At 39.4% G+C, this 26,328-nt stretch overlaps 1 protein-coding gene across 3 annotated transcripts in view; it reads left to right on the top strand.

Annotated features, from left to right (window-relative positions):
• Positions 1-26,328, top strand: part of LOC144215659 (tetratricopeptide repeat protein 28-like) — a 131,519-nt gene that overhangs the window by 37,707 nt on the left and 67,484 nt on the right. The window contains exon 1 of one of the 3 annotated variants that reach the window (XM_077744730.1): positions 5,823-6,517. The exons of the other annotated variants lie outside the window; for them this stretch is intronic. Within the exon in view, the coding sequence (XP_077600856.1) occupies positions 6,491-6,517 (27 nt within the window). The 5' untranslated portion in view covers positions 5,823-6,490. Of the gene's footprint in view, positions 1-5,822; positions 6,518-26,328 lie in introns of those variants that run through there. 3 annotated transcript variants of the gene reach the window in all.

Genomic DNA, 26,328 nt, shown 5'->3' with positions numbered 1-26,328 from the left:
ATAATAAGCCTGAAGCATTAACGTATTATAAGCTGATCATCACGTAGGAATGTTCCGTTGAATTGAAATCTAATGCACTAGGTCAGACCTTAGATTACATTTGTGGTTAAATAATTATCGTAACAAAAGGATGAGCCGCAGAAGGTTTATTATAGTTAAATATTTGCGCAGTTATTATCTTTCTGGAGTCATCATCAGTCATACGTTTAGGCCGGTAATGTGCTTGTTATGATAACCAGTCTGTGTGTGTGTGTGACTTGAATGAGAATATGCAAGTGTGTGTGGGTGTGTAATGCTAACACATGACTTGAAAGGAAGAAGAAAAAAACTAGTCAAATGCAAGGAAAACTTTGATTGGATGAATACAGCAAAGGTGGTGGGAAGAATGGTCATTGGGGGGAAAAAACAGCAGGAGTTCTGGTTTGGGGTTTTTCTAAATGAATGACTGCAAATGGGTGGATTTAACCACAGAATGTTTTGGAGTGTTTTTTTAAAGTGCGAGTGGATGCTTATATTTGTTTTCATTGAAGTGCATTGACACAAACATATTTAAATACAATATCCTGTCGCATCCCCTTTATTTAGCGCGCAGTCTAGGGGAGGACCACACAGAACGTAGAGATCATGTATTCTAGTTTGCGGCAGCGTCACCGCCGCCACCGCCGCAGACGTCGACCATCAGCGCCGATTTAACTGCCGGTTTGATTCAAACAATATGCCAGAGCTTTTTCATCCACGTCCAAGACCACTGAATTATTAAACACACCATGAAAACAACAGTCCATTTCTTTGCACAATGTCTCACAAATCTCTAATGGAGTAACTAGAGCCCTCCTTCACCACTCTAATTGGAAATTCAGACCAAGTGGGATAAAAAAAATCACATTTTGATCACCTCATGTAACACCCTTTTGCTTGAAAGCCCATCCAAAAAGAATTACCTAAAATTATGCTGGTATAGTATTTTGAGGAACTGTTTGATTCGTTTTTTAAGTTTAGAATGGAGTTTTAAAGCTTTTATGTCTTGTCTTGAAGATTAGATTGTCTCACAAACATGATTTTTAAGAACAGTTTTGTACCTTTTTTCAAAAATTCCTGGTCATGCAATTAAGGGACTATCTTGGTGACCTGGAAACCAGTAGGCAACCTGATGGTCATTGGTTGTGGATAACTGGTCTTGACTAGCTGGGTTACTAGGGAGTTGAAGTCAATTCTAGTGGTTACATTTGTTTGATAACTTGGGGAAATCTTAGAGATGTCACAGACTAATTCCTGGAGATGTCACAGCCTAATTCCACCCAGCAATGAGGCAGAATCTCTGCAAGGTTTATGTGACCTTCAAATCCACTTTCAGAGACATAAGACAAGTAGGAAATACACAATTGAGTTGCTCTGGCATGATATGGAGATTTTGTATTCAGTTGTTTTGCAACCTTGTTTTCTGTATATGAATGTGAATCACTGTATCCAATGAAAAAAAAGCCACACATTTTGGCATTTCCTGCACTGGCAAACAAACAAATTGATTAACAGGTTGTCTGATAAGTCAATGTAGCTTTAGATAAGAAAGAAAATAAATGTGACTTACATTTTAGTGTAAAAATACTTCAACTGATACTTGTCACATACTTGAAAATCTGAGTGATGACTTGTTTTGCCTTCAGTCTCCTGCGCCCTAAGACTGCTTCCAAAATGAATCCCCGTGTCCCCTCTGGGCACACAACAAATACGATTGAAAATGCTTTTCAGGTCCCCAAGCATCAGCCTTCGCTCGGGGCATGTTAGGTGGTCTCAACATGTGACCTTCCCAAAGCAGGGCTCTCTAACATCTCACCCCATCCATCGTTATTAGGGGACATGGATCTGTGAGGGCGACTGCAGTGACACACACCTAGCTTGAAGAAAGAACTGTGCAGGGAGATATCCTTACCATGCACAAAGGCGTGTTTGTGTGATTGTGTGTGTACGAACGCATCTATGTCTGCGTGTAGCACTGCAGATATACTGTAGGATCCTGGGACTAGGAGATATGCACAGGCTCATTAATTAGAGGCTCTCATTATCCCCCTTAGGGTTCAGACACTTAATCAGCACCAGGGTAAGACGAAGACTCACATGTGCATGTCCCCCATCCCGCCATGTCCATTCTGACATGGCATCACTAAAATCAAGGAGCGGTAAAAGGGTTCAATGGATGTAGATGTTATTGGTATTTGTTTGTTTCAGTGATATATGACACAACAAAGCATGTGACTGTCATTGCCGTTGAGCACTTATTATTTTAACGTTGTAAAGCGATTGCAAATGAATTCATTCGGCTGACACTTCAGAGTGGAAGCAATTTGTCAAACATTGGAGATGAATTTACATGCTAGGGTTTCTAACACATTTGTTTTTAGGAACGTTGTCCTTAACACACGGTGGTTTTGGGAGTTTATTTTCTCAATTTGGGTTCTGCCCACAATTGTTATTCATGTTAAAAAATGTTACAGTACATTTCGTCACATTGTTATGCTTTTGGGGTGGATTGTGTTGTCGTACAGTATTTTCTGACATAATTAACTCTAGGACTCGTAGTTATTTTTTTACACCCAGTGAATATATGTTAAAAAAACAGTTGTCTTACGGATGGGAATTCTTGTTAAAGGCTGGTTTTTACAATAGAATAAAATAGGGCAGATGGGGATGGCCAGATAGCATGAAGCAAAATTTCAGTGTTGGTCCTTAAGAGTCCGTGTGAAAATCAATTTCCCTCAAACAATCAGGAGAGCTTTTTGGAGTGCTTTTCATCTCATTCCAGAGTTTTTTTTCCCCTGTATGAATAACATTTTTACCCCCCTCAGCACCGTCTGAACGTTGCATGTTTTACATCTTGTTGACGATTAGTATGCAAGCAGATGCAGATGCACGATGCATGCTAGCAAATGAGCTACTGCATAAACAGTTGAGGACTGTTGGGATGGTTTGAACGCCAAAAAATCTGTAGGCAAACTCACTGTCTAATTGTTGACTGTGTGCTGATGCACGTCATTGTGCTGATGGCCAATTAGGAATAAGAAATCCTTGAGCCAAGTTATTACGTGACTCCAATAGCCCACTTTCAGTTTGCTATGTTTACATACATTCAGTCACTCTATGTTAAAGGCCATGATATTTAAATTCAAACTTAATACGAATGCTGTGCAGTCAAAGTCCATGTTCATAGTTGCAAAAATTCTCAAGTCATACCAATATAATTGAGATTTACTCATGAGGGCATAAATGCTTTCTCAAGGCACTTTTCATATAGAGACATACTCCTTATGCATTAAAGATACCTCGTGGGACCCCGAAATGAGGTAGCGCTCTTGTGCTTGAGACAAGGACAAATTCCCTTTATGCAGGCAAAACCTTGGACGGAACCGAGGGGACAATTCAGTAAGGGGCCATCTGCTTCAACTTGTTGGGTTGACTGAGTGAGGTAGAGAGTTAGGGAAAGAGAAAAGATACAGAGAGGTTTAGAGGCTGGCATGAGATAAAGCATGTTATGATGTTAAGCTCTGAATTAGAGATAATATGATTGTTGTCTCTGTCTTTGATGCCAATATTACTGTTTAGAATCCTAAGCCTAGATAGCACAGATCTTGAGACGTAGTAGGTATTGACAAGGGAGGTGGGAAAATCAATTAGTAGCATACAAGTGAGTGTATCTACAGTAAATAGAGTATCATGGAAAATTCCTTTTGTTTATTAAAATTCATTTGATTGGATGCTTCTGAATCATGAATATGTAATGCTAGGATATCGTTTGGAATCTGATGAGTCGTAATCATAAGTGAAGCTGCCAAAATGATGCTCAATTCATCCGCTCGGATGCGTTGCTTGGAATGTTTGCAACAGGACGGCAGAAAGACAGCTCTTAATATGGCAGTGTGTCTTATTTTAATGTATCCACCCTCAGTAATAGCACATAGTGGAAACATTTTTTGAGGGTGTTTTTGGCAAGAACAAGAATGGGAAGCACACGCACATTTTTCCCAAACAGCTCCGAGCTCCGCACAGTGAAAGAGGAGTTTTTTGTTTCCCTCTGAAGCTCGAACTCTGATTTCCTGTGCGGCTCTGATTGGAAAAGCAGAGGCACGCGGAGGGAGCCACTTCTGGATGGAGATGCCAGATGACAGGCTCCATTCTGGGTGCACACAGAAGTCGCCTTTGATTGATAATCAAACATATGCCTTTTATCAAAACCCCTCATACCTATTTTACAACATTTCTCTGCTTGAAAGAGAACATATAAATGTTAACTTTGGGCAGCGCCAGCAGGCACCCGTCAAAAGGTGCCGTATCATTATTTATTGAGCATCTAAAGAAGGTGGAGGAGAGTTAGTTGCAATGGGTGCCATCTGCGGGAGGTAATGTCCAACTTTTGTTCATGTTCAGCCTTGTGGATTACAAGTGGACACCCTGTGCACAGCAGGACTTCACCCGTGTGGCCATATGTCAGATCAAGCCCCTCCTCCGGCTGCTCTTTTGTTATCCCGCTGACCCAAGTATGCACCCCGTACCCCTTTGACCCATCATATTGACCATGCTCGCAGCTCCATAGTGTCCATTACCAAAACCAATTTAAATCACAAGATTATTGTTTAAAAGTCCCCACACTAGCGTTCTGTATCGACCACTTCTTTCATTGGCCTTTCTGCTACATTGAGATAACACCTTATAAATGAAGCCTAATCCCGTTACAGTGTTAATTTTGTCGCTTGTGCAGCAATGACGTTCATGTGCTCTTGTAAACATGGTTCCACATCAATAATTGCTTGGTGATTGCTGTGTTTTGGGACTGTGGCAACCGACTGCATCGAGTTAGTGTTGTTCAGAGAGAAATATTATTTAGTTCAACAATTATAGAGGCTGTTCATTTGGAAATAGTTTTAGTTGTTTTTCCTTATTCTCCACAAGTCAAACATGACTATAATTCTTGCCAATAGTATATACTGGAAGGCTGCAGGTAAAATATTATGTACTGTTTATGACTGCTGTTCTTAGCAGGGGAAAACATGGTCCTCTGAAAATGACGTGATTGGACCCAATTTTTGATAGATTTCGATTTTAGATCGGAGACATTCCTAGTTATATATTATGACTGATGAATCCCCAAAATGAGTTTTTAAGGTAGAAGCAACACTTTTGTGTAGACCAAGTAACACTGGAGATGATGTAAAGGTCCATTAGATTTAAAAGTCTTGTATATGTGTTTTTTTTGTTTATAAATATATCTTTGGAAGGCTAGTGGTAATTGGACCGTCGGTTTCACAGTTCTTGGGTGTGCAATTTTCTTCAGGGGCTTGAGTGGGTTTTCTCTGGGTACTCCGGTTTGGTCCCACTACCCAAAACCATCTGGTGCCGGTCCATCAGAGAAATAAATATTAACGTTTTTAATTTTTTCTTCAATCAATTGTTATAATAATAACAAATAATAAGTTGTCGTCGTCCTCCATACGCCAGTCCGCGAGAAAATAGGAACGAGAGAAAGGTTGGGGACCACTGCTCTAAATTGCCCACCGAAGAGTGTGAATGGTTGTCCGTCTCCTGCAGCCCTGCGATTGGCTGGCCACACCAACTTAGGGTGTTCCGTACCTACTGCCTATTGTTGACAGGGCTAGGCTCCAGCACCCCCAGCGATCCTTGTGAGGATCATCATTGGCATTTTGAGCCGCTATTTTCCCATAAACTAGGGATGCAAAAGGCGGCACTATGACCCCGCGGTTCTTGCCACCTCGAGTGAGTAAAGAGCGAAGGGAAGGAAGGAAGTCATCAGAAAGCTCCAGTCCAGTTTGTTGCTCTTGCACGAATCAGTTTATCCTTCCAGCTCCTCACAAATTCCAAGGATTTTTTTTGTCCTTGCCCCCCCTTTCCCCTTGAAATAATCCCTCCTCCTCCTCCTTGTGTTGCTCGGACTCATTTTTCTAACTGTTTCTCTGCGAGGACATCCGGGAAAAAAGTGCGTCTACGCTCCTGGAAAAAAAAGGGATTTTATTTGAACATTGTGATCTACACTCCTACATTTTGAGATACTATACTCCGGTTATTTTTTCGGGGTTAAGAGGACCATCTGGATCCAGACTGACGGTGTATGGGAGTTAGGGAAGCGTTTTGAGAAAGTTAGAAACGTATTTGGAGGACTGGATGAGACGCGGTTGTATCGAGATTTAGCGGATTGCTGCTGTCTTGGATTTTTACGCGCAGCGCAACAACCGTCGCGATCGAACGCGCACCCTGACAAGGCGACACCATCGCTGAAAACAAGTGTGGATTTAAACTGTGTATGAGTGGCGTTAAACGCCGTCCAAATTGTCGCAAATCGAGCCTGACACCCATCAAGACGCGTCGCTTCAACCTTTGGAGAACATGTGAAGTGTCACCAGCATGACTTGCGTCTCGGATTCCCCCAAATCGACATTCCATTCTCCTGTAATATCTTAATGCTGGCCCATTTTGGTTTACAAATATGATGAAATGGCAGCCCCGGAAGAAGGTGAGTTTTTTGTTTTTTGTTTTTTGCTCCCCTTTATTTCCCCTCACTACATTGTCGAGCCAATTATGGACATCTGTAATCCCAAAGTTGGAAAGTGGACATTTACTGATTCTTAAACAATAAAGAGAGGTTAACTTTCACCATAAAATTGTTTTTTTGATGATCCATTCGTTTTATATGATGACTTGTTCGGATTTTATAGAAGAAACTTAATGGAAAAAATATTTGCCAGTGGACAGATGTGCAGCCAGTTAGTCCACTATTCATTTTTTTCCACTATACTACATTTAAAAAGGACTTTATGCAATTATTCCACATCTTGAAAAGGTATTTGATTGATCTTGTATCCAAATAGAACATGTTATGTTTTAATTTGAAGGATAAAATGATGAATTGCTCGTTTTCGTTCAACACTATTTGGGGGAAAAATGTAAAAAAAATCCTTTAAAGAAAAAACGAAAATGTTATTGCAGCATTTTTTCATAGCTCACACTCTGTCACCTAGCATGGAAATTATCTCAAATCATCTGGAAAGTATAAAAATGTGGAGGCACTGAAAGGACTTTTGCAGATTTCTTCCAGAAGGGGGCGCTTGTCTGACAAGCAGAGGCCAAAATGGGCTTTAAACATAAAATACTAAGATGCTTTTTAGGAAAATAAAGCAACAGCAAGAAAATAAACATAAAGTGGTAACTGAGGTAGTAATTAAAGTATTATAAAACATTGCAAACTTTCTCCCAATGTTTCTTGTACATTTTGTTAAAAACCCAGACAGCTAAGACATACTGCAGCTGATGTTCTTTTGAGCACTGGTGACTCGTGCCAGATGCGTAGTCTAAGTTTACAACTGTGATGCGTTAAAGGTGATGATTTTTAACTCAATGTGTTTCAAGTTAGTATCCCATGCCCTTCAAACTAATTCAGCTGGTTTGCTAGTTTTACGCAGTCTAATGTGAGTGATCTCACCCTGAAAAATCACCACAAATGCAGTTTTTGGTGGAAAAATTAGCTGTATAAACCCTACAGTCATTTCAGCATGAGAATATGCTAATTAACGTAACACTAATGGGAACTTTTTTTGAAGTGTGATGTAAACATTGTATTTATTTATTCTACTAGTGAAGATGTCCTTCACCAGATTATTTTCGAAACAAGTGTACAGTGATTAGAAAAGATCATTGTTACTCCACTCTTGTGTAATCATGATTAATTAATCTGTTGATTGGGTGAGACACATGCTTACTGCATATTCCAGTTGGTAGAAAAGGACAAAGTCATGTGAGAAGGAGAGACTGCCACATTTGCATCTATATTTTTTATGATAAATTAAATTGAGAGTTTAAGGACATTCACAAAGGCTGAGATTTTGTTGTCCTATTCATACAATGTCTAAAATTGGCATATAATTGTACAATTTCCATAGAGCAGTTAAATGTGGTGCGGCGAGACAAGTTAAGAAAAAAAAAACTGTTGCATAAGATGAGGTTTGAGATGTTGGGATCATTACCCACCAAAAATATTGTAATATTTCAAGTATTTTCATAACCCAACTTTAAGATGTCCCTACAGTTAATTGTTGAATTGTTAGAGAAAAAAAAACAAAAACCGAGTGATTTTGGAATTGTCGTCATTTAAATATAAAGCATATTTTTACCACTCGTTAAGGAACACACAAGATGCCTTGAGAATGATCAAAGTCTGTAATTTTTTAGATTGCCTATAAATCTTTTTTGCAAGAACATGCAAAGAGCCACACAGCATTACCTCAAAGCCAAGAACAAACTGTCCCTTGACCGATAACAAAAATAGACAGCATCTGTCTGTCCATCACACCACAGAAATGTATGTCTCGTCTTGTCATGTCATGTTTGTGGTGCTAAATTCAAACTATATATAACAGATTCACACGGAATGAGTCATACCATCATCTTCCTAAATTGGGTTAACCACCCCTGTAAACACAATAGCAGTCTTGTCTATTCTCAAACCAACAAAACTCGTATACTGCACTGCATGTGGTTTGTTTGCTTGCTTATTTTCCAGGAAAATCTGTGAAATTGAAAATAGGATGTTGGAATAAACCATTGGATTCTAAAAGAAAAGCTAAACACAAATTATTTCCATGGTGACATTCAAAGTGTCCAGTCTATTTCATGGGTGGATCAGAAATTCTATTTTGCTGGAGACATGACTACCCTAACATATTCTGAAAAGATAATTGCTCAATCTGTTATCAATTTTCTTCATGCAAGTTGGCTGATTAAACACTGTGGATGAATCACTTTTGTATTGAGGATTGAAGATTGTGAACAAATGCTGCAATATTAGGAATCTTCCGTTCCCCCCCATTGATTAATCAACAGATTTTTGATTGGGTTATCAACCAAATTCAAAATATACAAAGTGAAGGCAGTCCTTTCCCTTAAAAAGCGTATATCTTGGTAATTTTTGGGAAGGATGCCTCCATGTTGTTGTAATGACCACGTTATACTGATCTGGTTGCGTATTAAAGAAAGAAAAAAAGGGTAACTCAACAAGGCAGGGAGAAATGGCGGGGCTAAAAGTCCCCTCAAATCAATGAATCCAGCTGATAGGATCTCACCAGGTCACATTTCGACTAAAAGTGTGGGAGATGCAGTTTACAAAGGCAACGTAACTTGATTTAATCACACTAGGGAAAGTGGACTGACGAGAGTGATTTACACTCTCTGTCTGCTCTTGCCGAATAATTGTGTCCTCCTGGTGTCTACCCATTGCTGTGTGTTTGTATTTGTTTTGCGCCAATGTCTGTAAATATTTTGCACGAGCGGAATTCTCGGCATTTTTATGAGGGGGAATTAGGAGTGTATATTGGGGGCATTGCATGTGCTTCAATTTTCCACTAATCTGTATTTGTAATGGACAGTTGTTGTAGTTGTAGTTGTAACAGATACAGAATGTCATATGGTTTCCACGCTAGTGAAATGATACCTTATCACGTGAGTGTAACGGCATGCCATGCTCAGGTTTCGACGTTCTGCAAACTCATCAACATATGTTAATTATGTATGAGCTCGTAGCCAATGTAAAAGGATGGCTCATCCCTGTAGTGTTTTATCAATCTCGGTGATGTCCCCACTGCCATTGGGACACACCTGACAGGCAAAGAATGAAGATAAAGATATTTAATTGCTGCAAAGTTGTTGACATCCAATCCCAGAAGTGGCAGAATGGTTGGGAAGGGTGGGAGTGTGTGGAAACAATGGTGCACATGATTTGGAGTAAAGGGAGTGGGAGTAATGCAACAGGTATATAATTAATGATTGGGAGCTCCTGTTCCTACAGTGAACTCTATTTATGGCTGTGCATGCCAAAATGGATTGGATGATGCAGCTATATGGCTGTCCCCCATTACACTGGCCTCGTGGGGTATAGAAATGTCGTAGTGTGATGGGGAGACCGAGCCAGGGAAGCAGGAAGGAACTGCGACTCAGCAATCCATCTAAAATGTTTGTGCTCAACTCGTAGTGCTGTTAATCCTGAGTCCATTTCTCCCATTGGGGAAACTGGACAGTGATGGAAGACGGCAGGAAGATCTGCTTGGAATACCAGGCCAATGTACATTTGTTTGCACTAGACACAAAACACAGGTTTTTGTCAGGTTACGTACTCTTGAGAGGCCAATGTCAAAATACAGCAGCAAATACAATAGATGCAATTGTGACTAGGCCATCCTGGTCTCATTAATCCTCATTCTTTGGAACTCTATCTTACACAATATGTGTACAGATGGATTTTTGGATGTGCAAATGGATTTTATATGTGGAACAGCCTATTTCCATGCACTCCTCCAAACCCGAGAGCACCCATTTGTGATTCGCCACAGTGTTAGAGTAATGTTCTTTTACCCTCCAGTGCCCCTGTTAGAGCAAATGTTTAAGTTTATCGAGGTCATTGTTCCACGGGTGTGGTCAGCTGTTCAGGAGGTGCGTGCCTCTGGAAGCCTCTGTAGGGAATTTAAAGAAAAAAAATCAAACCTGACTTGATGGAGCACATCAATAGGAAAACATTTCCTTGGTCTCTGAGGTGGAACTGACTTGTACTTGATTCTTTTCACCGGTTAAGTTCCTGTGGTGTGAACTCAGCCTTGCATAGACTGTCGAGAGCCAGAGCTTTGTACATAAGTTGGATCGAATTTTCTTCAGAAAAAGGCCGGTCAATGGCACTTGAGACGTATCCCTTGGTCGTGCGTCCTGAAAACACACATCGTTTTCCCTGTTTTGCAGCATTTATCAGCCCAGAGCTGCCAAAACCACAGTCCTACATTCTTTTATAACTCCTACTGGACTTGATCCAGTTGGCGGAGCACAGCATCGACTCAGTCCTGGGGCCTTGCAGCTGTCTCCAAGTTGATGTTGTGTTGGATGTTGTGACTGACTGCTGAAGTATTCCTAAACAGTCTATGATCCAGTTTGGATTGAGACTTGAAAATCACTGCTTATACCACCCTGCCACCAACTGACACCCACTAATTCCATCACTTCTTTTGTCAGGGAAAACATTCTTAAATCCCCTTTTTGAAGGCTTAGTTTTGTCCAAGTATGACCCTGCAAAAGCTATGTGTGCACATAACCGTGAGATTTTATACTGCTTTCATTTATTTTCTGGGAAGGCATCTGTGTGGTCAACAACTAGTTTTTGATTGGATTAGAAATATTGAACATGCAAAAACAGAGTCAGTTTTCACCGTAATAGTGTGTATTACTGACGTGTGTATTACTGATCTTTGATTTCCTTAGTGGGCAGTTTTTAGGGAGCATTTTTTGGCAGACAATAAGGCACACACAGTCTTACAGAGTATGTCTTCATGGGTTTTAGAAAAAAAAACTAAGCTGGGAGAACATTATATTTTAGTTCCCAGTCCGGTACGCTCCCTGACTGATCTGGAGCCGCCTTGCCTTCATTTTCATACCAAAATCCCTAGTTGTTCTTGTTGTGTTTTTTTCTCCTTTTAACTACTTGCTATAAAATCCCAGTGAAAGAAATGTCTCAGATGAATCTTTGTTGTCTGCGTTTCTCAGTTCTTTCTTTCTCCAGAAGTTGTTCTAGCAAGTTTGGGTTAAACTTTTGAAGCATGTACTTAATATGAGACCAGTGTTTATGGCTGTGGTGCTCTGTTGCAGAGAAGCCTTTCCTTATTCTCAGTGGGTTTGTCACTTATGAGATATTCATGATTCCACTTCTCCTAACAAGGGGGGCAGACAGGCTATGACTGACAAGCAGGTTGGAACAGATTGAGTGATATGAATGGAACAACAAGCTAAACTATGGTCCTCCCACCTGCTTATATTTCAAATTATTATATTCCAAACTTTGATGTTTAACCATAGGTTAGAATTGTTCCCTCCATTTTTATAGGCCGAACTTACTCTCTGTAATCACCTGAAACATACTATCCAGCATTGATTTCCATTACTCTTCTATTTTGGACATTTTAACAATGATTTTTAATATCGTTTTTTTTCTAAATCTACAATGTCCTATTTGTTTGTCTCATTACATCTTAGTAAACTGTTGACTTGATAAGTGAGCAATATCCCAGTGTCAGATAGTCTGAGATCGATGGCAAATGCAAGGTTATCTATTTGAAAAGCTGAAATACTTTATCTTCTATTTTATCGTCTAATGTTTCTTCTTCCTTGATCTTTATTCCTGTGACTTGGGGTCAGAGAATATATAAACTATATATATATATATCTGAGCCCATGAGTGGGAAATGCTCAAATTACCGCTGGGAAATCTAGAGCATCCCCAGCTTAAGTGTTTGACTATCCTACAGCAGGTTTAGTGGCGACGCTACATTAATAGGAGTAATGTCTGCATTTATAGGCGTGTAATGTTTGTTGCCTTTGCCACCTGCCTCGGAGTTTCTGACAAAGCTGTGCTGAACAGAAGATATTCACTGGTGGTCTAGCTCCTGCAGGTATAAGCGCTTTGCACCCAGTTCTGGCTGCATCAATGAGGTTTATAATAAAATAGGATACACAGTCACACTGTGGAACAAAACACCCTAATTTGGCGCACACCAGGTGAATAAATGCTTCAGGTGTGAAATTACCCTCCCAATTTACATAGAGGAACACCGATGAATGTTTTCAAATATTTCATTAACATTCTATTCTCTTTTGTGATAAAAGTCATTGTTACTGCCATCAAGAAATTTGTTATTATCTTTTTTTTCTATTTGTGTGCAAGATCATACCAAGGCCACTTAACCGCTTTCCACTAAATCTTTTGTGGAAGAGACAATAAAGGACTATATTGTAATGCAAAAACATTTCAGTTTTGCCAACATTGCAAGTGAATAAATTTTTGGTATGACATACTGGGAAGTCTGAGTTGAGAAAAAGTAAAAAAGAGAGGATCAAAAAGAGCCACTGGTATACCACTAATAGTAGTAGATGAAAAAATAAAGGCCTAACAAATAATACATGAACCTACATCTCCAATTTCATGCAAGTTTTGATTTTCTTGTCCAGTTATTATAGGCGAAGCTTGGTAATGAACACGCTGATCTTGCACATGTGCTAAAAAAATCCTCTGAATTCACATTCATTACATCTTGCTTATTTTAGATTTCCCTCAGTTTTCTATTGACCATTTTATCCCACAAATTCAGCTTCATTCTAATGCTGTGCTGCTGCATTACCCATGTTACTAAAGCAGGGCCCCAGGCTGTGCAGGTGGAGGCAGCCTTGATGGCGGCTCTTCTGATGCACATATGCATGGGATCATCCACGGGAGTTGAATTGGCTGCCATAACACGCACTGTAAAACGGCAGAAGAGGATTGATGAAAATACTCCGACTCTGTCCTTTGCTATGGAAAATTAATTGCTGCGTGTCCAGACAGACCAAAATACTGGCTACTAAGGACACGTGAAGGGTTGTTGCAAGGACACACGTCTCATACCTCTATGGGAAATTAGTTATGCAAATGATACTAACGTACAATAACTTTGTGTATGGCTTAGTTTTGTATTTTACGCTCATTAAAATCACATCAATATGTAAATAGTTATTTTGCCCAAATCTTCCAATGTCAAGATCTTGCTTTGAACAATATTTAGTTCTGGAATGGACCTGATGGTGGAGTGGTTCTTTTACCTGACTTTGTTGCAAGCAGCGAGGGTTCAATTCCCGCTCAGTGGCGCTGGGATTGAGAGTGCTAATGGTTGTCTGTCTCTGTGTGTGCCTTTTGACTGACTGGAGACCAGTTTAGGGTCCAGCACCACATGACGCTGATATGTGTAGGCCATGTTGTGAATGAATGAATACAATTGGGATACAGAATTGACTATTTCTAATTAGTTGTGATGGTGCGATGCCTTGGCCTATTTTCCAGATAATTATCTAAAGAATGAATGTAAAACCTTCCTTAGATATGGCTCTCGTATGTTATACATTTGATACAGATTTGTCACGCTTGGGAGTGCTGCATTGACTGGTAGCTTGACAGCTAATGAAAATGAGACTGTGGACCACATTGTCTATCCCCCATTTTCATACAGAAAGACTCATTTATTTCTCTCTCTGCCTTTACTGCAGAAGTGGCAGTCAGTTGTCTTGTAAGGAAATATATATTAAACATCATTGAGAAACTGTTCTACCTTTTAGATCTTGACAGTGATGTCCATTTTTGGCAGTACTTATTGATACAAATGTTTTATTATCTAAACCAACGTGCTATTTAAGTGCTTTTCACTTTGGGAAATTAACGTCACAGGATCTTGTTTAAGTACCAATCTCCTCTTGGCTGAATGATAGGTAGTCCCAGAGGGTTATTAAGAATATTCTGATTCGTTCACTGTTAAGAGGGGGAGGAATTATGAAACCTAATTAACATATGGTTTGGCTTAATGAAGACCCCCTTTTCTTCCCCTTCAATCCATCTATTTATGTGTAATCCAATCACCGATGGCGATTTTGCTGTCTCCTATCAAAGCAAAATATAAATGGTCCCTTGAGAGGAATGGGGGGGTTGTCTGGTGATGTGATACTCCTCCAAGCGGCCCACCCACCCCGTTCTGCACCCAGTGTTCTCATCTTTTCAAAGTAGTGATCACCAGTTTACAGATGTCTGGCCAATCAAAAGCTTTGTCCACAACATTCGGCAGTGTCTGAAACAGATGCAAGAAGACGCAGTCCATTCATGCATGTTCGGAGCGCTAATGAGAAGCTTATTTGATCTTCTTGGATGTTTTTTTTCCAAGGTGTCAAAAGTCAAATACAAAAAAGTACAAACACATTACTTTTAGCCATGTGTCCACCAAAGCTGCCTTTCAATTGCACAGTTGCGCAGAGCTCAACTGGGCTCTACTCACAATCGACTATTTTCCTTTGATGAATTGAGCCAGGACAAGGTCCTTTTTTTCCACTACCTGGGGAGAGTGAGGTCCAAATGTGCTGAAGCGATACCAAATAGATGTCATGAACTATAAAACAGAGTTTTTCCGTTAAGTTTTTCCAGAAAAGATACATTTTTATATGAGAAATCTTTTGCCAACAAGCAATGTTAATAGTGGGAATATTGGACTATTGATTATTCTGTATCAATGTCTCAAATATTGACCTATTTACTGTGAAATCTTTAGGTTATTGAATTGAATACAAAGTTAATATAGATGCAAAAATCCTTGGAATAAGAATAGCAACAGGTGAAGAGCATTCAACTGGTATGCATGTCACTATTCATCATCTAAAATTTACTACGTTAGTACAAAGATCAAGGTACATGTTTCCCGGAAACAGCTATTTCCAAGTAACTTGATTTTGTTTGAAGTGTTTTTGTCAGCCAAATGGAAAATGAATCGCTCACGCTTTTGTTAAAAAGAGGAATGTATGAGATTTCTGTCGTGAAATATTGTTGCAGATCTCTGGCAATGGACTGAGAAAGTATTTCAGCTGCATGTGGAACTCAAGACTTAATTATGACCAGATGGAAATGGACCTCTTTTATTAGTTTCTGTCGTCCTTCCTCCCACCGCTTCTGGTCTGTCTGCTTCCGCCAACTCCTTTTGTCTTTCTTTCAAAGTTTTCCAAGTGCTGAAAACTTTTCTGGGCTGACATCCTTTTTTTCTTCCCTCTGAACATCTGAGCAACTTTCACATAGCAAACTGATTGTAAAGATCAATACCTACTCTTCAACTCCAACCGCTTAAAGAGTGCTTTTGGGCAAGAAAAAAATGCAATTTAAGCACTTTTTTTCTTCTCAAAGATGACAGCAGTTTTAGTATCAACATCTTGCTATCTGTTCTCATGTATTCTGTCTTTTTTTTCTTTCCTACTGTCTAAATTCAAGCACATCATCTTTCCTGATCTACCTCCACATATTGTCGGAAAAAATAGCCCTTAGCTGTAAATCGTCCCACTTCTCAGTTTTGTTTTCAAAAGTTACAGCAGGTAAAGAAATATGTTTGACAGAACTTGCTAGCCGAGCACTTTTAGGAGAACAGAATTCATTAGCTGCTTGATGTAAGAGAATGACACTTTACCTCCTACAGAAATGTTATTTTGATCTATTGCATTTCAAGCCCTTCCACATTTGTATACAAAACTACCTTATAATTATGGTGGTGAAAGGAAAGTGAAACAGGCAGTTAACATCGAACATTTTCCAGCAGGCCTCTTTTTGTTGTTGTTGCAAATGTCTATAAAAGCAGAAAATTCATATCTATGAAGCAGAAAATTAATTCTAAGACCTCTATATAAGGTCAAATGACATTTTCAAACCAAACTATTAGCTTCTTGTTTGACATTCAATGTGAAATTGCCCTTTCTTGTCAAACTTGATTCCAGCCATGCAATCAGAGTTCTTCTTTTTTTGCAGTCATGGGACCTATTATGTATTCAGCATATTGTTGTGTTGCACACTGGTTACATTTTAAGCCATTTTTCAACCAAAAAAAATGGTGGTCGCTGTGGATTTTGCTGTTCCAGTCATTTTTCTGACACTTTTTTTTCTCTCACCACTATTTCGTGGTCAGCGATTAGTGGGAGTAGAAATGCAGCATCCAATTGCAGTTTTATCATAGTCTCCTTGCAGTCTGCAGCCCTCTCCTCAGCCCAATTTGTTTTTTTCCCTACTCATTGAGATGGGTGTCGTTTTTAGTGGGAGCTGGTGCCTGCCCTTAGAGAGGAGTCATTATGGCAACCCAGATGAAAAGGGAAAATGCAGATGATCTTTAATCTCCCTTGAGCTGTCTCACCTCCTCCTGGCTTCCCTTTCCTCTTTATCTCATGATCCCTTTTCTCTTTTATTCAAGGTCCCACTGACCTCTCAATTTTCATCTCATTTTATTTCACATCTCCTTTATTTCTGTTTTAACTTTACCACCCACCATTTCTTACTTTTGTCCTCCACTCTTTGTCCTTAAATGCCTTGTTGACATGTTACCTAACCCTCAAAAATATCTAGGCTAATCTTGGTTCTTATTCGTTTGTGTACTATAATAATGATTACGAGACTGCCTTTCCAGAGCAGGGCTGGATTAGCAATCATTTCCTCCATTTGGTTAATTGAAAGCTAATACGACTGGTTACAGTCAGGAGGAGCTCTGATCCCATTTTACCTTTGGACTTCTTGACAAACCAGAAGCCCATTTTTTAAATGGACACCAGTCAAGAAGCTATCTAGGAGAGCCGAGTGCTGGGAAATGAGGTTAAGTAGACGGACTGGCCGACCTTCAATATCACGACGTCCTTCATATCAGAATCTGACAGGCCACAAGAGTGTGCAAAGAAAAGGCTGGAGTGGTATAATTGCAAATTCACTCGAAAACCAGAAAGTGGAGGAAGCCTTAAGGGTTCTGGCTTGTATGGTTTTCCTGCCTGGAAGATATGAGGTCACCATTTTAGCATTTATAACTCCTTTTCCAGCTAATAAATGACATTTACAGAACATACACCTAATCCCCAATTTGGACTAGATGGCGATTTAACCACATTTGTGCAAATCTGATTATGAATTCAGTACTTTTTACTGCTTCTAAAGATCTTAGTCTTTGGGGTGCTATTTTTTTCTCCTTTCAATGTCTTATCTTTTATTGTTACTTGAGGATAGTTGAGCAGAATGTGTCGAGACTCTTTGGAAATGGAGTCCTCCGTCTTGCCTCTGGACATGTTCCCCCATCAAGAAGCTAATTTTATGCAACCCTCATCATGCCTTCAGAACAGGAAAAGAAAGATTTTTATCTTTTTGGATGGCGCTTAAATGAGATGGAGAAATCAAGTGGAAATGTTTTCAATCATAATGGAAAGCAGTCTACCATTATGGGAACATGTTTTTTTGGACTCTATGATTACTCGCTCAAATTTATTAATATTCCAATTCTGCAAGTATTTGCTTCTCAATTTTTCTGAAAAAAAATGGAAGATATGAGCACGTGTATATGATAGACAGTTATACTTTATCTGATCACTACTGATAACAACATGTCTGCTGACATTATTTGTATTGAAACCCCAGAACATTTTCTGAAATTCAAAAGATTAATTTTGCTCAATCACCTTGTCCTCTTTGCCATCTATCATGCCACCACATGAAACTCAAAGTATGGTAGATTTGTGTTAAGTCTTGAGAAAATGCGGAATGGCACTGTGTCATAAAGCAGCAGGCAGACTATTAGCACTGAATGTTTTAGCAAATGTTTACAGATTCTGCTTATTCAAATGAGCACAGAATCTTGCCTCCGGAGCCAAGAGGGTGCCGGGAGTACTCCGAAGTGGACACCTGCTCCATTAACCCCACATGATGTGCTTGGTTGTAATCACTTGAAAATTAAAAATCGCAGGGAGGAAATGTAAATCAGTGCCTGCACTATTTCCCTAGGTTTCCTTTTAAAATAAATAAAATTACTTTGCTTTCTTGTATTTCAAGAGAGAATAGAACTAGATACTGGAAGAGATGTTGGATTTAGGCTGTATTTCCAATATATGAGTTGTGACATGAAAGGGAAATGATAATGTGTCTATTTTATTCCTGCATTTTGTCATACAATGAATCTAAACCTTGGGTTGTGAATGGAAAAAGCCAAAACTTAAGCAGAAATATTTCTGTTCTAAATGCTTTCCTTCATGTTTGAATAATTTACAGGGTCAACTAAAATGAGTTCTACATATAGAGGTGGAATAGTGCAGCCCATTATCCACTCATTGCTGGCTTATGCTCTTTAATGTCTTTAAACATCATCCTATTCGCTTTTAGCTTCACAAACCTTGTTTGGTCTCTGGTCCTCTCTTGTCTATCCTCGACTGTTGCAATAGCCATGACTGATTTGGCAACTTGGCTGCCAAAAACCTCGCACTGATGATTTGTGAAAATGAGAATTTTGCACTCAGCCGAATTTGATGCTGTGTTGACTGTTTTATGTTGTTTTCAATTGTCTTCTTTCCTTCCTATATATTTTCTCTTGCTCAGGGATTTTCCTTGTGTCATTTCGTCAGTAAAGGATGACTGTCTCCAAATCTGTGTCATCACCATCTCTAGACTAATTCTCAGCTGAATAGCTATCACGACTCGTGTATTGAATGTTTAATGTTGCTGGATGTCGACGATTTCCGTATACTTGTCCTGATTAATTATTTAGTGGCGTCTGACGGATGTGTACGGACACTGCTCCCAATGTGAAGCAGGGGGGGACATAACTGACTTTCCAGGGGTCTTATTTGCTGGGTACTCTTGCACCACTGGGAGAAGGAAGACCGTGTGGGAGAATGACTTGTAGGTAAGAGAGGAGGTTATATTTAGTTCTTGCAAAAGTACCCTATTTTATTGCTTTATGGTACAGGCCAGCCTTCAAGGACCTATCTTGTCTTTTTATAATGGTGGACAGCAGACACTACTAAAACGGACCTAAATCACATGTGTGTAGACAACTCGGCGACTTGTATTTTGTAGTTTGACTCGTTGGGGGGAAAGCAACTGATGCCAATTGCAGAACACTGCTAAATGGACTATACTTTTGCCCAAAATGTGTTTTTCCAGCTAGAGTTATTGTTCTTCAAAGGAAAGATACTGAAGGTTGTACAAGTTCCATCTGGAAAATCTAGCAGGGCATCACCTCAAACGCTGGCACGTACTCATATTTGAAAATCAAAGTGGCAATCAAATAACTATGTAGGTCCCTCTCCATTTAACTGTCACCCTGTCTCCAGTTTAAAGAGATGACTATATATTAGCTGTGTTGCTTTGAGGTATCCTATAACGTTCTCTAACTGTTCAGAATATGAGTTAATTAATGTGGAAAATATATCTATTTTCAGCGCGCTGACTCCCCAGTACATCAATTGCTTTCATGTTTTTTCCATGTGGATTACAAAGATCTAATGCTACTTATAGCATTGGCAACATTGCATATTTAGACAGCTCTGTTGTAGACTAGGATAAAAAAGAGTGTTTTAATACGACCAATTTCAGTTCGGTGACTTTGCACATAAAAGAGTTAAATATTTTTCTGTTACCGTATGTCCCCACTAAGACTTCAGCCCTGGTTAATAAGTCACTATGACAGCAGCCTTGCTTAGTTTATACTAACCAGCAACACATATGCAAAAACCCAAGTTGCTAAAAAGGTCAACTCTGAAATACGTGAGGAGAGTCCAGACACTAATGGGTGCATGAAACTGACTCATTTTACAGCTAAAGGTCACAGTGCATTTCACTGAGGTTATGATTGATGTAAAACCTACGTAACTTCACCTGCTCACACATCTAAACCCTTCTACAATGGGAAGACTGTTCAACTGTGACATCCCCAAAACAACTGCACTCTTCGACTGAAGAGATAAAGAGAAGAGAAGTAGTCCAGGTGGGAAGCATGCCCTCAGGTCAAGTCAGGAAGACAAAAGTAGCGTATCTGTCCAAGACTGTCTGTTTTCAGCTTGGCTGGTCCACAAATGGATGTAGAGGAAGCTTCAAGCTGCAGAAACTTTACATCTATCTGTCTAGTCTGCTGCAGAAAAGCTTAGAGGATAAAAGTAGAGTCCATTGGTGTGATCTGTGATTCGTCTCAAGTCATGCCACATGATCTAAGGAGATGTTTCATCACTCATGGTAGCTGTATTCTTTTCGATGTACAACAGAAGGAGCTTGGGTACAACTTTGCTTGGGTATATTCAAAAGGAAACCTGTAGAGCTATGAAAGATGATACTAATAATTCAAATTTGGACTACTGGCCCCACACAAATACTTTCACGACTGTGGATTCTTTACAAACTCCTTGAGGTTTGTGGTTGCACTGTTATGCTATTTTCATTGTGCGGTGCTTTCACTATGCCCCAGCATAGTGTTCACTCGCTGCTTTTCATTAGTCCCACCACACCAAGAACCTAGCACTCTATTTGAAAAAGGATGTTCGAGATTATAGACAGTGCTGAAATTGCTGAGTCTATTTTTTTGGCAGGCACGGGTGGATTCAGAACCAAAAAACTTTGGGTTCGGGGATGTGTTGATTGTCATTTAAATCTGAGGTTGGCCATCCCTTTCGCTCAAACGTGCTGGGAGAGGACATTTGAAAGAATTATTTTCCAATTTATTATTATTAATTTATAGACATTTAATGTTGGAACGTGATTTTTGATACAATAGATTGATATTCAGGAATTCTGTACATCCTAAAAGTAATTACATGAATGTTTGCCATTGACTGTGGCTTTGCGGCAAACCAGGAAGCTTGTCCAAAATACAATTGCAGCCAGCTCTATGAACACTGTGAAAAGAGTTAACTCCAATTGAACAAGTATATGTTCCATTTAAACCAGATTCTTCAACATTCCCTTGTCAGCACCCAAGTTATGAGAGAAGAGAAACTAAAAAGAAAACGAACTTTCTCTGTTTTTGCATTGGGTGCTTTTGAAGCGTGGCTACATTTTAAGAATTTATTATACTCCTTCGTGGCCCCGCAAGAGAAAATTCACTTCCCTCTCTGATGTATACTTGCATTTTTCGCACCACACACAGAATCAGACCTCACTGATGCAGGCTTGCAAGGAGTGATGCCAATGGGATGGGAAGGCAAATAGTACTGCACTCCTTGGCTTAGGGTGGGAGGGATCATGTATTGCTCAGGTAGGGGTTACATTTTTCCTTAGGGGTGTAAAATTATGGTGGATATAAAAACATATATTGTCCAAGTTAATCAAATGTCTTTCCTCACTGGTTTTGGGTCAAAATGTGTGTGCTATTAAATGTCAGTGGCAGGACTATAACTCATAGTGTTACCATTTCCAACACAGTTTTTTTTGTCCATGTGAACATATATGCCTTCCAGATATTTCTTTCTTTTGTTTTCCCAAAGTTTGGGGCACCTTGCCGAGTGGATCAATGCAGGATAAGAAATTTAGGTGTGAAGGAAGCCTTATATGTGCTTTCATGGCTTTGCGGTTTTTAGCCATAATCCGATTGTGTACACTTGGTGAGATGGATTTGGAGGGGCGGTTGCAATCAAGTTTGAATTGGCAGACAACCAGTGTACTCGCTCCTGTCACTCCATTTTGTAGGCGTCTTTGAGCTGGTTGCTGACTGCAATTAAAAAAATATAATGATATATCTGATTCTCTATCAGGCATAATTTGTGGAGATGATTAGATTTCTATTTTTTTTGTTTTGGTTAAGCTTCCATTCACTTTGCATCTAGCCTGCCAGTTAGACAGATTTTGCCCACACACCATGTGTGAAAACGCCGGGTTTTTGGTAGGCGCGATTGTGTAAAATTGTCTAGTGAGAACAAGCTGTTGTCCTGGGAGTCCCCTCACATTGACACCTCTGATTGGACAGAGCAGATATATATTGAGAAGTGAATCTCCCTGTAAAGAAACACATTAGTGAATCATTTAGAGCACCATGTCATTGGATTTGTAGAAGTTTTGTCAATTATAATGCAAGTCGTATTCAGAAGTGGTAAAAAGATGGATGTTTTTTTTTTAAATTAAAGGCAGGAATCCAAAGTTGGGATAAATGAGAGGCAAAAGCATTCCTCAAGCAATCTATAGCAACACATACAATACCCCGAGCAGTTCCCCCATAGCATTAGCGGTCTTGTGTGGGATGCTGTATAATCTACCTGCCAGATTAAGATGACATGGTCATTGTCTAGAAGAGAGAATTGAATTATGGTGTGTGAAGGGGCTTTAAATAAGATTATAGGGAAAGCGCTCATCCAGCGAGTGATGTGCAAAGTCAGGAGCTTGGTGACACACTGACACACACACACACGCACACACCTGCTCATGCATTCATAAGGTTTAAACCTTTTTGCATACGCTTAATCACCACAACACAAAAAAACGGATTTGAACCTATGCAAATGCACATAGGGGTCGACTGCAAAAGTGTTCCCTCACCTTTTTCATCTCTTCTACACTCAAATATTCATATCTATTATATTTATCGCTAGAGTTGACTGTACATTCTTTTCTATTTTACCTATCCATTCTATTGCCTTTATTCAAATGTATTTCCCAACCCAAGTACTACAATATGGACTAATCCTCAGGATGTCTATGATTATTTTAACAACTCGGAAGAACACTAAGTCCATGTATCTGCTCTGTTTAACCAGAGATAATCTCCTTAAAAAGGGGCAAATTCTCAAGATCTCCCATTTCCATATTTACACTTAACCCCGTCTTATTCCATGTTCCTCCAGGCGACGAAAAAACTGGATGTGCATTGAGATTGTCCGCATTCCATGCAAATCTGTCTGTGTGGGTGACTGTGTGTGATGTGATCAGTTCATTTCCTGGGTTTACAGTTATCGCAAAGCATGATGTGTATGTTTTACCCTGTGGGAAAATAATATGGGGAGAGATTCTGCAGAAGCCTGCATGAATGTTATCATTCTTGATCATCAGATGAGACAATGCACATGCTTGAACAATATTGATGTTATCAATAAATCATAACTGTCTCCTGTATTTTCTATTGGATTGAATCACAAACGGGCATGTGTAGGTGTGTCTGGTCGCTCGTGCGTGTACTGGGCTTGTGTGTTTATACACCATATGTAGGTGAATGGATTAGAATCAGCAGATGGAGTGTATTTGCATTAGCCATCAGGGTGCTAACACAGACGGAACCATTCTGGTGTGCAGAGCTGCCACCAGGTTGCTTCTCACTAGGGAAGAGCCAAGCCGGGACAGCCGGTCTGGAAATTAATGGGGGTGTAAGGACAGGTCCAGAGTCCAGCCTGTCTAAGGTGATTAAAATCTTCAGTGTGTTAGAGGTAACAGTGGATTTAATGGCTATCAGGGGTGTTTCCAACAACACAAGTCTGCACGCTGGTGGAAAATAAGATTGATTGATTTTTAATGAATTTTAGTTTTTATGTCATTTTGTAATTTCAATCATTTTTGCACAAGTCTGCTGTTCTTTCAAACATTGAACAGGCCCTAAATAAACCAGTTCGAGAAAAGGGAGTTCTGCGAAACTATAAGAGTAGTGTAGTACATGAATAACGAGGGCGTATTTATTAGGTATCGTATTAAGGAAACCGCCCACCTTAAATATGCTCGATTAAAAAGTTGTTTTTTTCTGAATATTCTTTTTCCTAGCCCCTTCCCCCTTCACAATGGCCCTGGGATCACAGTTTCAAGCTCTCCACAGGGGGTTGTTGCAGTGTTTTGCTAGACAAGGCTTGCACTGCTGCCAACCATCACATTGCCCACCAAAAATATTTTCTTTCCTCTGTGAGAGGGTTTTATTTATTTATTTTTTACTCCATGTTTTTCATTCTGACATGAATAGGCATTCAAATGGATGTTTTCCAATCTATTGACAATCCTGACCGAATTGGTCAAACATTTACAAATTTTTTGTAATTCCATACAGCATTTTTTGGACAAATATTGATTAATACACAGCAAAAAGTTAACAATACCTTGAAGAAGTTGTTGGTAACAGCAAGATCTGGACAGTTGTGCACACTCTACTTAGACAGAGGTCAACGGGGAAAGATCATAGAGCCTCCTGCCAATCAAAACAGTCTTTTCTGGACAAAAAAGGAAATTGCCTTGAGCCCACTTCCTCATGTGGAGTTGAAGTTCATTGTGTGAGGGAATGCTGCAGCTCAGACAAAAACAACACTGGCCTTATCACTGCTTTAGTCCTTTTTTTAGACCAAGAGTTTGGACCAAATCCTTAGGTAGATGTTTAATCATTTTTAAATGCATGTAGGGCTCTAGTGTAGGCTGCATCTTAAACATTAGAAATCCAGACTGTTAGTAGTGGTTTTCCTTGTCTAAATCATTTTTCTTATTGATTCATATGCCATACACACATGCTCTAACATGTTGGTAACTGTTTTTTAATTATAGAAACACCCACTGTTGGTTTTCTAGTTTAATCTTCTACTTTCTTGAACACACTATGAAGTTATTTACATATGAATGCTGCATAAAATGCCTGCTTTTTCTAATGTTGTGTTATTGTTTTATCAAACTGATTAGTCTTGGTAAGGTCAGACATTCTGGATTGCTTTGATCATTATTTCTCATTAGGATTCATATAAATCAATATAAACCAAGTCTTGTAGTAAACTGCAAACCAAAGGTATTTGATTTTTGCTGATCTGCTGCAAAAGCAACCGCAAGGCTGTGCAGAGTGAAATAAGGAAGGATTGCAACTCCGCTAAAACTACTGAGGGTGCTTTGCAGTTAAGGGACAGCTTTTTTAGTGCTTTTGTAGCGGTCTATAACTTTTGGTGGCCATTTCAACAAAATGTTTGTTGTTTCAAGAAAAGATTCTTTCAAAGAAGAAAAACATTTGGGTGGGACCATTGGCAAAATGGATTCCTTTTTTTTATTTTATTTTTTTTATTGTAGCCATTACAAGCCATCACTCCAAACTAATCTTGTCCTGGAAATTGAGCCTGAGAAAGTCTGCTGAGCGTAGATTTCACTCCTCCCCCTCACACTTTCCACTTCACGCTCTCTTCTATATCTTCTAATTCTCTTTCCACTAACACTGATATGCTCTTCCACTCGGTCTGGTCTGTTTTTCTCTTTCTCCCTGACCACTGTTTTTCCTTTCTTTTTTTCCATTTTTTTATTATGTCCCTTGGTCACTGGATTCTTAACCAAAGAGCCAGAAATCCTGACTGTTATTTTTTCTAGCAAAAGAATCACCTTAATGGTTATTATTAGAAAGACAAAATCACTAGAATTGACATACTTCACACATTTTCAAATGCAGTTTTCACTCCATTCTTTGACTAAGCACTTGTGAGAAACCCTTGACCCTTATTCATCTTCCAATGTTACTTCCTAAGATGTGTTAAGAGTTTGACTGAACCCCCCTCACCTGGTAATTGCATTAGCGTCAGCCCGCCACCAATGCTGTGACAGGTGGTCATGAGACAAGGTTAGATGAAACCTTGCACATATTACAGGAAGGGAACATTTCACAGGAGTGCTGAAAAGGGCAACTAGATGTGTTTAAAAGGGGAGATAAGGAACTTGATGGAAAAAATGATTGCAAGTAGCAGACCAGACTCAAGACAACGAGGGGCTAAGAATAGTTCTTCTCTTCGGTGCAGTTATTACTCTATCAAAAACAAAAGTAATCCAGGTCATAATGAATAGGTTTAGGGAGCAATAACAAAAGACCCACAAAATGGACGGGGTATAGATTGTTTTCTTTAGGATTTGAAGAACAGCCTTGTGGAAATAACACTTTATTTTCATTTATTCATTCGATTACAGATGTGATAACCACTCACCTTATTTTCAAATTGTATCATTTGTGTGTCTCTGTTTCCTACAATGATTGTGTACGT

The sequence above is a fragment of the Stigmatopora nigra genome, chromosome 22 (assembly GCF_051989575.1).
Source record: "Stigmatopora nigra isolate UIUO_SnigA chromosome 22, RoL_Snig_1.1, whole genome shotgun sequence".
NCBI lineage: Eukaryota > Metazoa > Chordata > Actinopteri > Syngnathiformes > Syngnathidae > Stigmatopora > Stigmatopora nigra.
Note: the sequence above shows the minus strand (reverse complement) of the source record. Positions and strands in the feature narration are given on the sequence as shown.